The sequence below is a fragment of the Varroa jacobsoni genome, unplaced genomic scaffold (genome assembly GCF_002532875.2).
Source record: "Varroa jacobsoni isolate VJ856 unplaced genomic scaffold, vjacob_1.0 scaffold_1129, whole genome shotgun sequence".
Taxonomy (NCBI): Eukaryota; Metazoa; Arthropoda; class Arachnida; order Mesostigmata; family Varroidae; genus Varroa; species Varroa jacobsoni.
Genome location: NW_019214031.1, coordinates 340,182 through 353,905, shown reverse-complemented (window position 1 = coordinate 353,905; position 13,724 = coordinate 340,182). Strand labels below are relative to the sequence as shown.

At 41.1% G+C, this 13,724-nt stretch overlaps 2 protein-coding genes across 12 annotated transcripts in view; both read left to right on the top strand.

Moving 5' to 3' along the window:
* LOC111266928 (prolactin-releasing peptide receptor) overlaps positions 1 to 10,511 on the top strand; it is a 102,937-nt gene extending 92,426 nt beyond the window's left edge. For 9 of the 11 annotated variants that reach the window (XM_086971136.1, XM_022844795.2, XM_022844793.2 and 6 more), the window contains 2 exons: positions 1,486 to 1,528; positions 6,509 to 10,511. In XM_086971136.1, the coding sequence (XP_086827262.1) occupies positions 6,509 to 7,771 (1,263 nt within the window). In that variant the 5' untranslated portion in view covers positions 1,486 to 1,528 and the 3' untranslated portion in view covers positions 7,772 to 10,511. The remainder of the gene's footprint in view (positions 1 to 1,485; positions 1,529 to 6,508) is intronic. The other 2 variants (XR_015313600.1, XM_086971138.1) reach the window with 2 other exon arrangements.
* LOC111266936 (prolactin-releasing peptide receptor) lies at positions 4,743 to 6,035 on the top strand. Its single transcript, XM_022844805.2, has one exon. The coding sequence runs from the start codon at positions 4,743 to 4,745 to the stop codon at positions 6,033 to 6,035; it is 1,293 nt and encodes a 430-aa protein (XP_022700540.2).
* Positions 10,512 to 13,724: the final 3,213 nt, after the last annotated feature.

Sequence of the window (13,724 nt, the reverse complement as noted above, 5' to 3'; positions counted from 1 at the left end):
TTCTGCTTGTGGAAGCAGTCAGAAAACACTGAGATGTTGGCAAGGAATATCTGGCGCCATATCATTTGTACAATGTACAGTTATTGAAGGTGGCTTAAAACCTTCAGTGGCTGACTTCTTCTCGGATATTCATTAGTCGCTCAGACGCTGGTTCGAGTTTGGTTACACCAAGACTTCGCCTCCATGAACGCATACGGTGCACAGAGGGTGCAAAAAAAAAACATATGTGTAAGACGATCTGCCACCAGTAGGAACTTATAGGGCAGGGCCACAAACGAAAATCGTAACGGAAAATGGATAGATCCAATTTGCAATACGAAACTTTTTAGTTACATTAGTGGGGAAAGATGTGCATTGGGCTTTATAATACGAACTCTCGCATATCCACCCGAAGCCCAATGAGTCGAGCTCACGTTTTATGAAAATACAAATAATTTGATATAATATGATAATTTGTATCTCTTGGTCGTTGCTTGCTTGTAAACTCCTAATAAAGACGTCAGAATAGCGAAAATAAGGATACTGTGGTTCAACATCTGCCTATTCCATGTCTATATTATATATACACTATAATTGGCAGCTCTGGCGTTCAATAAGCTATAGTTGATAATGGACCGAAAGCAAACGTTATAATAGTGAAAACAGTCTATATCAAGTATATAACAGTTGCAAAAGTCTTACAATATTCAAGTACAACTAAACAAAGTACCATGATAATATGGTATCGGTAACATAAAAAGTTTTCGAATATGCCATATACTAACTAGGAAGCCATCAGGCAACAGAATAGGGCTTTGTCCGAGAACTTGACGTAATGATCGCAACCCTGCTGTCTCCCATCTGTTCCAAATAGTCAAAACAAAAAAAGGCTTAAAAGTGCGGTTGCCGACCGCAGTGATCGATTTCTTGGCTGGGTATTACCTACTGCTGAAATGGGAAATGTCTCGAAAGGGAGTTGTGGTCTATATCAAGCGATAAAAGTGTGCGTGATAAATACATACCCGAGATATGCAAAGATACTGTCGGACAATCCTCTAGTTGCATCGTTCTACTAATTATCTCATTAATGTCATATTATCTTTAACCATATCTTATGCTAGACTCAATGCATGACCTTTGCAACAGGTATATGCTTGTTACGACGATGGGTATAGTCGCATCTGACTACCAATGCGTACATAAGAAGTGCGCAGCTAAAATTAGCATTCAGTGTTTTGACTAAACTTTACGTTAGTGAAAAATCTAGGTTCTTCCTATTTGCAAAAGAAGGAAATGTCTGATGATATACCCAGGAAATTTCAGGAATATATAAGAAAACTTCATTGAAAATACTTTCTTATGTCATTTTGTAAATACAATTAGGGTTATTCTATCCACAGGCCACTGGCCTTGACGCATGCTACTTAAGTTACAACAAACCACACGATAATGAAATGCTTAGCAGGTGTTTTACTGTACTAACCAAAATCACTCCCTCCATTCCAGATGAATCTTATTTCCCGATTTTCGGTCTACCTTGAAAAGAAAGGTAAGTTTAGATAGATACCACCGTTTCTACTGCTAGTCAGGCGTGTGGGCCTGGTATCTCCTCCTCGCTTTCCATCCTTCACGGTTTCCCTTTGCCTGCTTAAACTACTCGTTTGCGCGACATAGCGTTCACGTAAACCTAGGACAGCATTATCCGTGTGCTAAGTGATCTTAGATATATGACAACAAGTCTTCTGTGTGCTTTTCGGCTCCTCTCGTAGTCATTAATAGTAGTTGTAAAAAGTGGCCCAATTATAGTTCAATGGTACTACTACTTTTGGCATCGCGTTTCTGCTCCTCAGTTTGGGTGGGTTGGTTCTCGGTTCCTCGTTCGCTCCCCCGTCTCGTACTTCTAGAACTTTTGTATTGACAATAGCATCAGTTCTATTGATTACATGATGCTAAACAAAAAAGAAGTAGCGTTCATCTGTAGACTCCTCTCGGCTTCTAAGCACGAATAATTGACTTATTCATCACAGATTAATGTCTACCCTTGATTCCTCTTGTTCTTTGCCGTTCTCATAGATCTAGTGGTAATAAAAGTGCTGTTGGAGGTCCGAAAGTATTGTAGGTCGTTACGAGCCTTACGACCAACAACCCTATTTTACATAAGTAAGAGTGCCATACGCTACCATGGTTACATCGCTTCCTCCTTTTGCAGACTCTGATATGCTTTTTTCCTTTTGCTAACCGTCTTCCCTCGTTTTTGTTCAAACCGAAACATGTTACGTGTCTTCCTTCTTTCACGGGTCGTTCGACTTTCCTTACGCATTTTGCCATGTCCATATTGTCGCCTGGGAAAAAAACTGAATGAACAAACTATTCTTCCCACAAATCTCAGCTATAGTCATGGATCGCAAAATGATTAACCTAGATGCAAAGCTTATGCTAGATAAGCCGTGCACAACAACTTGCTACCCCAAGGACCCCTAAAAGCTCATCCATCTTCGCCTTTTGGGAGCTGCCTTATGATTTAAGTTAGTTGTCTACATAGATACAGTATTCGTACACACAATTAAGCACAACGTATGCGAAATAAGCAATCACCAATGACAAGTCACGTTATGTTGGTTACTAGTTTCGACACCTTAAGCTGACATGAAATGGCATGAATCCGCAATTTATGGTCCATTATCTACAGATTCCCATTATCCAAATTCCTGCATCCTTTATGTATGTATATATATATATATATATATATATTTAAATGTATCAAAAGAGCTCCATTTCTTTAGTCTGGAGCAACGAACCACAGTAGGATCTGGTTTCATCCACTTTCTTTACTACTTCCTGCATATCATTTCTTTTATGCACGTTATAGCCGTGGTCCTTGTCGGTACACGATGGCTTACCATCCTGTAATTACTGAATTTTATTCGAATCGCTCTTTGTCGAGTCTCTTGGGGTTTAACTAAGTTTATCTGAGCGGACGCCGCGCCAGCCGTCTCTGTGTAACAGAGAAGGAAAACGTACAAGTTATTAATAACCACAAGTACTACTGCTGCCAAATTCACCCACCTTTTATGTCTCTACAATACATTTCTATTAACTACTAGCAGTAACTGGCACATAAGTATATTGCAGTATATTCGCTGCGTAGCATCGCTGGTATTGGAAAATAGCATCGAGACTGATCCGAAACCACTGTGTTTTCTATACTGTTGAGCATAATGGTAGGCGGTAGTGGTCTTTCTGAATGTGCATTGAGTACGTTGGTTGCGAGTCAGAACTCAGAAAGCGAAGCTACCTGCAAGCAGATCGATCCATTCATTCATCCAGTCGTCGTAGTTAAACAATTGGCCGAATACGTGGCCTATATTTGGATTAGTATCAGTCGGTCAGTCACACCGCTAAAACCCAGCCAGCTGTACGTTGCCAGTACGTATTTGCGATAATGCGGCCTTACAAATTGGAACTGGCTTTTTGGGGATACTGGGGCGGATGCCTGGTGCCTGATCATATCGCCCCACCTGCGCTTAGGTGCCTTAATAGCAACCCTTGTAGCACCCATTCACCATACTTGCGTCTATTGTGTCCATGTCTACGTTTCTTAGACCGACAATGCAGATGCAGCAAATCAATCTAGAAACAGACAGATGTGGTCAGACAAGCGAGTCGCGTCATAATGCTGGACGTAATGCTATGAATTATACAATATTTGGTTTGGCTCAGTTCGCTTATATAGCTTTGCTAAGCTGTGGACTTTAGGTTAGGTAACTACTTTACTTTACGTCTGTTTCATTTAATCTTTGGTCAATAACGTGCCGCTACGGTGCAGCACCTTTAACAGCCTTCGTAGCAGAACGAAAAAAGCATTGTTATCTATTAATAGTAGTTAGTGAGTCTCCGCATCCAAATCATGTAAGGTGTCCACGCCATGTAACCGATGCCCTTGATGCGCAAACTCATAATATTCATGATACTGACCTTTGAAACGAAAGACTTGCTAGTCTTCGGTGTTTACTTAGAGGTCACAGCTCCGCATCATGCAATACTACGTATACACAGGAAAAATGCCAAACAGTTAATTAATGGTAGTACAAAGAATAATCCGCTCAAACGACGTCAGTCGTGTAGTGGTTTCGCTGCGTCGTCTGCTCTGATGCTCGGTTGACCTACCGCAAACGCAGGAGAAGGGACTCTAAAGAAATATAAGTTTTTCCACTTGAAGCAGCATTCGAATAAAAGTGCACCATTCACTCCCAGCCCGATTGAAGTAATAAGGGAAAAGTGCCCTTCGAGACCACGTCCCGTCCGGTGTCCTGCCTGAGCGCTCGCCGGCCTCCACACCGAAACAAGATAAACACATGGCATGCACAAATGCCATGTCATGCTGGAGTTTCACTAACGCAATCGTTCCATTGTGTGTTCCCTTTTGCGATCTCAGAGAGATAGCGCGCCAGCAGGGCAGAGCGGACCAGCGAATCACTTCGGACGTTCAACCCAAGCACCCAACCAAGCGGCTTAGTTGATAACCGTCTCGCTGTGGCCCGCCACACGACACGAAGTCGACGTACATCTTGTATCATCAACAGTACAATTGTACGGCGCATAATACTATTTACACGTATGATATATACGACGTTACCGTTGTAGAATAGCAACAGTTTGGAGGGCTACAAGGATTTGGACAAGGGGAGGCCACCTGATGCGCCATATTTACGACATATGAACACACATAAAGAAAAGGATTAGTACGAAGAAAAGGAAGCAAAATGAAAATCACTGATGAAGATATGTTGCGATTTCTGCTCAGTCTCAATCTAACTGGAAACAATGTAGCCCAAACAAACGTCACATTTAATGAGAGCTTGTTCGACCTTATACTAACCCAGGATGGGTCGGACAGTGATGCCAGAAATAGCAGAGGGGCGGTAGGCAATTCGATGCCGATTCGCTTGCTATTCTACATCGTATACGCCCTTATATTCAGCATTGGCATTATGGGAAATCTGCTCGTCTGCTTTGTCGTAGCACGGAATACGGCCATGCAGAATGTGACCAATTTCTTTATAGCAAATTTAGCCGTGTCGGACATCTTGATATGTGTACTAGCTGTGCCATTCACATCAGCACATATCGCTTTGGGTACCTGGCTTTTCGGCGAAACACTCTGCCATATTGTCCCCTTCGCTCAGGGCGTATCCGTCTACGTATCAGCATTTACCCTCATGGCCATTGCGGTCGACCGATATTTCGTCATCATTCATCCATTCCGCAGTCGAATGCAGGTGCCATTGTGCGCCGCTATAGTGGCCTGTATCTGGCTAACAGCGTGCATGTTCACTCTGCCATATGGCACCTTCATCGAGCATTTTCACGTCGTCGACGGCACTTTCTGCCAGGAGAACTGGCCAGCCGAACATAATCGTCGTACGTTCAGCCTACTAACAACGTTTTTGCAGTTCGTCTTGCCGTTCGCAGTTGTCAGCTTTTGTTACTTGCGTGTATGTTGTAAATTGCGACAGCGTGTACGCGTCAAATCGGGTGCCAAATCCCTTCGGGAACTTGAACGAAAACGAACTCGGCGTACGAACAGGATGCTCATAGTGATGGTGATGTTTTTCGCTGCTTCATGGCTTCCGCTAAACATTCATAATCTATGGATTGATTTCCACATTCCAGCGGCAGCCTATTCGGCCTCGTCGTACAACGTTATCTTCTTCACTTGTCACGCCGTTGCGATGAGTTCCACCTGCTACAATCCATTCCTCTATGCGTGGCTTAATGACAACTTCCGAAAGGAGTTCAAACAGGTCTTGCCGGGTTTCCGAATTGCAACGCCGGCTCCGTCCGTCCGACGAAGTAACTCGCAAGCGAAGCCCGAACGAGCTCAGAACGGGACGGGACAAGTTGATATGACTGTACAGGAGACTTTTTTACCGAAGTCATCAAATTTTGAGCTTTCGTCCAACAATATGCCCGCCCTAATCACCGTTCGCTATAGCACAACAGGGCCAGATCAAATTCTGCTCACGGTACCCGCTCCGTCCCAGATTCAATCTTAACCGAACAGTGGTACAAATAATCACCACTAAACGACAGCATTACTGGAACTCGTCTAACCTTGTCGACATGTCAACAAAGACCATGTCGTATACATCTAATACAGATCTACATCTATGTATATCTGTGATACAATACAATACAATAGGTGCCAGCCTATACACTTAACTAGTAGCGCACGTCGGGCTAGATAGAGTACGGTAATACGCATAAACTCACCCTGAAAAACTCACAGAGGTATGGTATCGACGATGAGTATGTCACAATACCGATGTCGTCCATAGCGACATAACATATAGGCTAGTACTATCTGAAGCATGCGATAATATATGGACAAGACAAACGGCCAGAACAGTGTGACTATTGTTCCGTCTGTATTGAATTCATGAATTGAATATTAACATGTCTAATACACACGCACCCCTTCAAACAGCGAACATTGATATCTTTTCTTGGTTTTTTTCTTCGTTTTCAGATGAGTACATCAGTGAGAACTATGAACGATGTAGAAGCGATTCTCGAACAGTTGCTAAGTAATCAGAGCAATTTCAGCAGCCCAGACTTGGAAGGCCTGGGCTGGTATCATGACAATGACTCGAGTCTCTACGAAAACCCACCGTCACAACTGTTGTTTGAGAGTATACTGGCAATTATCTACACGATCATCTGCGTCGTTGGACTATCTGGCAATCTGCTCGTTTGTTGGGTAGTACTACGAAATCGTCATATGCGAACTGTGACAAATTTCTTTATTACAAATCTCGGATTGGCGGATATCCTCCTCTGTACGCTAGCTGGACCCGTAACAGCTATCGAGTACATCCTAGAGGACTGGGTGTTTGGACAATTGCTCTGCCATTTATTGCCGTATTCGCTCGGTGTTAGCGTTTATCTATCCGTACTGACTTTAATGTCGATCGCCATAGACCGTTACCTCGTCATTTTGCACCCTTTTCGACCACGAATGAAGGAATTGACATGCTTGTTCGTTATCGCGCTCATTTGGGTGATCTCTCTGATTTTAACACTTCCGTATGGGATGTTCATGGCGATTCGCCCAGCCACTGCCGATGTTCCTCGTGATATCTGCTTCGAGGACTGGCCGGACGAGCGGTATAGGAAGACGTTCACGTCAGCGACGTCGATTCTGCAGTTTATCGTGCCCTTCATCGTCATGGCACTTTGCTATGTGCGAGTATGCTCTCGGCTGGCGGTGCGTGCAAAGTACATGCCTGGTGCCAAATCCCAGCAAAAGGAAGAGCTCGAACGCAAACGTGCAAAGCGAACGAACCGTATGCTGATTACGATGGTGGTGATATTTGGGGCGTCGTGGCTTCCACTGAACATGTTCCATGTGATCATGGACTTCAATCCCGAGTACACGGCTTGGAAATACGCAAATATTGTCTTCTTTGTTACGCACGCGATTGCCATGAGCTCAGCGTGTTATAATCCATTTTTGTACGCATGGCTCAATGAGAACTTTCGTAAGGAATTCAAGCTTGTCCTACCTTGTTTCTTTTCGAAAAATGTCTTAATTAATACGAGTGTCCGTAAGACCAATGGAATCGAAGCTCCAATGGAACCGACAGCCGTCAATGCTGACCGGAGCAGCCGGCAACCATTGCTTACCTCCAACGTTCAGCCACTCACAGATCTGGCTGAAACGACAGCTAACGCGGGTCGGACAGAATCTACCGTTTTGGCAGCAAATCCCGTATCTAGCTGTAACGTGTAGCCATATAAATCGCCCTGTATAAATAACTCCAAGACAACAAAAAGAAACCGGATCGGTAAACAAACGAGAACGAGATAAGATTACTAGCAAAATTAGAGGATACCAGGTAGGAGTGTTCTAGGTGATAGTACCAAACTGTGACATTGCGTAATACGTCATTATTCGACGGAGTTATAGCGGACTTTTAATGCACAAAAGTGGGAGAAAACCGCAAGCATAAACTACTAACAAAGCTAGTTATACTGATTATTGGCTATGTTAACTTCGATAATAAAGAGACACACAGTAATAACAATAATGTCAATAATAAATAACATTAGGGCGCAAACTAATAAACGTGGGTGACAATGAGTGAATGAAGTGAGAGTACAATTGGAAAACTAGTAGAGGCATGGTTTTTTTTCTGCGTCTATAACTTCATGTAAGGATTTGCCTTTGGTGTACCGTTATGGTGTACATATAGCCTATGTACAATCTCCTTTATACTGCCGCGTTCGGCTCTAAGAGCAAATGCGTATGTATTATAGCGGTGAAGCGATTGGGGCATCTGGTCTCACGAAGTCTGGCCAAGACCTTTGTCGAACAACAAGTAAGTTCTTAGATCACATTACTATGTCTTATAGTACAGAAGCTATGGCAAGTGGGAAGACCAGTGATGAGGCAGGTGGTTTCTGTTATTGTTCGGACACTATTTGGCCTTTTTCTATATGTCCTGATTGAGAAACGGGCCCGTAACGTAGCATAAGCAGCAGGCACGCAACTGATGCGGAGGGTAGTCGAATCGATGATTGCGGCCGATCGCAGTGTTTGCTTGTCAGTGAATATCATGTGAGTCAAAATCTGCATAGGAATAAAGCGTCTAAGTAGAATAAAAGGTAGCACTGCATAGCCGGAAATACAAAAGATTACGCTCGTGCTATTTCTCTCTTTTTTCCATTGCTACACCTGCTCCCTGCCCCCTTCCCTCGCCAACTCCTCTTTTTTTTTTTTGCTTATTTTCAAAGCATGACAGTCGCCGTGTGGAAGAGTTTGACAAGCAGGCTGGTTTGCACAAAATATTATGTGATGTTAATGAAGGAACGCGGGGACGACTAGCTCCCTGAATTGATTGCGATTGAATTGGTAATGCAGGTGGCATAGCGAGCCTCGATGTCGTCCCGGCAATTTTTTTTCTTCTCATCAGGGAGGTGTGCCGTGCCCCACGTAAGTGCTCCAGGTAGTGCTGTTTGGGTGGTGAAAAGAAAACGACCAAAGAAGGACGTGAGTGAAAAGTAATTAGGTTAGGAAGTCGCTTAGAGGTCGCTGCAAGCCTTTCACAAGCCAAACAAAGCACATGTAACATTAAGTATCTTTACTTTAAGTGTTTCACTAGATATATAAAAACATTGAGAAATTCATATAAAAAACGGTAACATCTAAGCAAAAATCATAATGACACAGTAGCAGAAACACTACCTCATGTTTGTTTACTATTGCTATGATCAATGAGAGTGGACTATTGTAGCCCAGAAACTGTCGTTAGGTGATGAGATTTGACACACACAAATGTTCCGTTTATATGCGGACTCTATCTCAAAACTTACAGCGCGACCTTTAGCAAAGATAGATAGCGTTTTTAAAATTTTCTGATATTGATCCTTTGTACGACTCGGTAGAATCTCAACTATAATAAATAACGTAATTATATTATTCCATTCAACATCTTTTTTGTCTTAGCATGGAAATAGCGGTGGGTTACAAATAAGCTAGGCACCATTATTTATGCCTATTGGCCCGAATGCCATGCGTATATATACATACATGCATACATACAAAGATACAAACATGCATACATACAGACATACATGCATACATACAGACATACATGCATACATACATACATACATACATACATACGTACATACAACGTTCGAGACCCTACACCGCCCTTCGTGTAATTTCTGATGAGTGATTCGAATACAAAACAGCTGAGCTTCACCTATGAGAGCCAATGGCGCAATGAACCTATTGACGCACGTGGCAGAGACACAGGGAGAACACCATCACTATAATTATATATAATTATTATTACTATTCGTATTATAGGTACACGAACAACTCCTATATGAAAATAATGAAAGAGAATGGTAGGTAGCCGAAAAGGCAGTGGTAGAAAAGGTATATGTTCCCATTAGATAATTACTTGAGATGATCATTATTATTATACAAATATTATAGTTCCGGATAGATTTATAGAGCTGGTCGATTTGCGATTACAGAACAACGCCCTTTAAGATGAAGGCGAATGAATAGATAATTTAGCATACCACATGGGGGTATATTAGGTAAGCAGTTACTTGTATATACTAGGTTATTCACTTGTGTACGATGGCCGAAATATGTACATTTATTAAATGTTTATTATTGCTAAATGTTATATATGTATGTAATAAACAAACAACAAAAACCCGAGAGTGTCTATTGTACCGATTTTCCAAAACCAAAAGAATATGACAATAATGCCGATGATGATAACAACAACCGTAGCGTCCAATATATATGCAACACCGTGTATATCTTTTATTTTTTTAAAAAAAACCTAAAGACAATATCATTGAATCATATGTTGATTTTAGTTCAATGCTAATTATAACTAATTATACCTAAATGTTATTATTCGACGAAGCGATAAGTCGACCTATTACATAGACGCAATTTAAGTAACCAATAAAAATCGCTGAACACTGTTAAATGACTATAACACGTGTGCGCTTGAATAAAAAAAACTACTGAATATTATAAACATATATATATATATATATGTTAAGTAATAATTCGATATTTATCCCTACTTCACTGTTTGCTTGATATGGTTAGTATTTGCTCGATTTCATAACGGAGTGTTTCTTCAACTCGCATTTAGCGCGACGGACGACTCCTATTTAAAAGGTTTTTAATTCAGTCTTGACCAAAACTTTCGGCCTGCCCTTATTAGTGTAACATGTTTCTTTTCCCGTGTCCTACTCGTAATCTCTGCCTCAAAAATCGTACCGACCAAAATCCAACTACATTTTGCCTTTAAAAGTAACTTCTGTCAGTGGATATCTAGCAAAAAAAAACGTTGTTTACAACGATTCCGATCGTTCCGTTTGCAAGCATGCCAAATGCTCTAGCGGCCTTCCGATAATATTACACACGGTGAAACTGGTCAATGAGACCTCCCTATCCTATTAATTCCGGTCGAAGATAAAGATGCGAACCCTTTTGTGCCCACTTCGCTAGCCGTCTGAACAATTAGGAAGATCCAATATCTACCTAGGCTCTATTAAGTAGCGTCATATTGATATTACGACGTTTCAGATACAGGAGCAGTATCACCAATCGGTCAATTCGAAATATCTAATCTAGAAGAACCTGAATTAATTCCACGAAACGTAATGTTGAATTGAATAAAACAGCACTAAAAATTACCCAAAAGGTTCCTGAATATATAACTTATTTCATACAAGCGAACAATTTTCATATATGACCTTACATCTTTTTCAAGCCAACCTTAAATTTTTGCATTTTGACCAACTGCATTTGTATACATAGCAGCTTACCCTTACTAGATAAACCTATTTTCAAGGTAGTTCTGCTTGCATGACTAACATACTACTTGGGTGAATCAGTTCGCGATAGGATTATAACCTTTACTACAGATGTCTCTAATAAAATTGCACGGAACATTTTTCTCGAAGCAAATTGTTATGTAGATTAGAAGGACAATAACAGATCGTGCTAAAGAAGCAAGCAATTGTATAGTTTACAAATAAGCTACCGTTTCGATATGGGCTGATATATCTTATACTCAATGGAATTAATCAAGTAGAGGGGTCCACTAAGTGCTCTTCTAGTTTGTTCTAGCATAGCATGCTGTGAATTGGCATTTGGACAAGCTTTTGACCTTTGAAATCAGATGAATTTTAATGATATATTTGTGAGTGGATCAGAAAAAAACAAAAAAAAAAAACATTAAATCTATGGTAGAAAAGATGCGTTTCTTTGTGCATCTGAATTAGCTTAGTGAATCCTATGGCGGTGGACTCACGGAAAGTCTAGTTAAGCGTTCGGTTTCTATGGCAAGAAACTAGTGCCTGTATCGATGCCTTAACAGCTGACTGTTCCATTCCGTCGTTCTCCTGATTTCAAAGTGTAATGTAGGTTCTTCGCTCCTGTACTTCAATTGGCTTTTATTGAGGCCCTGCCTAACCTTAGCGGTCAATACGAGTTCTTGGTTCCCTTGATTGCATTTCAATTGGATGTAGAAGACGAAATCGAAATTCGCCATTGGCGTGCCGTTGCAACTTACTGCAATGAGCCATACGTCTTAGTCAGCGTTTAAAAGTACGTTGTTTCCCTTATTCTTCAAAAATAATATGGTGAATGCTAAAGGATCATAGCAAATTAAACGACCTTAGAATACAGTATGTTCAGTCTATAGAAGTTACTGCCGTATCGTAGCAACAAGCAGATCGGGTCCCCTATTTTACTATTTATCGAGTCATTGTCACGAGTGAGAAAATGCATAGTTTAGTTTTGTTGGATGCTTTGGCTGATGTTTCACAAACAGCTCGGCTCTCTGATTTAGCTACAAGACTCTTTGAGCAAAGCAAGCTCTTTTATGTAAAATATGGGCTTCTTCTTTTGAGAAAATTCCCAGTAATGCAAAAACAGATGAGCTACTCCTAAAGTGAAATTAAAATTGTCCATAATTGACAGCTATATAATACAACGTTTTTGTCACTAGTTAAACCATTCTCACCATAGCCATACGCCAACCTTCATAATGGCGATGAAAAACAGGTTGATATTTTGAGATCAATGTTATTAGAAAGGATCTAGAAACAGTATCGTTTTAATCGAGTGTTTGATGTTTTCCAGACAATTGCCATCTTAGGAAAGATTCTTCTTTCTTCCATCTCATTCTTCCGTAAGCTATAAGTCGGGTGTTGATACTTTGCTTTTGTGTAGAAACGCTTCAAAATTATATAGAAGTTTGTTGTTACAACATTAAATGTGTTGCCATCATATTTACTATAAACAGAGCTACCACGAGCCTTTTCAAATCGTAGATACTGCTAGTTCGTGTTCTAGTCATTCACATGACCTCTAGATATATTGGAATATAGTCTGTATGGAATATTAGGCTGCTATAAGCTGATACGGTAAACTTGAAATTGAATAAGCTTCGAGCAGCTGGAATGCATCGCTGCAAGTTGAACACCCTGTTATCAGTCTGAGTTTCAACAAAAAGGTTCAGAACTTTAACTTTAGAGTGATTCGGTTGTCACCTATAAAAATATGTAGTCAAATGTAGCAAAGATGCAGTAGACAGAATCGTATATACATGAGAAGGCTAAACGGACTCCAGCGTCGTTAGTATTAAGTAACTCAAAGTCAAATAGGATAGCTACGGTGTTGTGACATCAGCTATGACCGTTGGCCATGTGATCACTTTTAGGGATGGCAAAGGTGACGAAGTTCCTTAGCCCAAAAAGTCCGCTAGAAACAGCCAAGTGACGGGTGGCATCTTCCCAACACGGACGTACACAATCAGCGTAGACGAAATGTGAGCATTATTCGATCGACGACAAAGTAGGCTAGAACAGTTCATAGACTATGGAAGCTATGGGTCGTATTCTCCTGATATGATTTTTTAGGCCCTATAGCAAACCTTCTAAGAAGTGCGTTCGGAGCTGCAAAGTCAGGCTTCGAGATGTTCCCCTAAAAGGTGATCGTATTCCTACTAGCTTATATTGAATAGTTAGATACCCAAGATGTTAGAATACTAATAGCATCCTAAATCGTTCATTATAAATATTAGCCTGCGAAATGAATCAAGCGGACTGTAGAATAACTTTTGGCCTAAAATGATAAATTATAACTACTTTTTATACACCTTTCTCAGTGCTCTGGCCGTTTCTGGGTAGCC

What these genes read in the sequence shown, in the direction of transcription:
- LOC111266936 (XM_022844805.2), top strand. Translation starts at nt 4,743, where the DNA reads ATGAAAATCACTGATGAAGATATGTTGCGATTTCTGCTCAGTCTCAAT.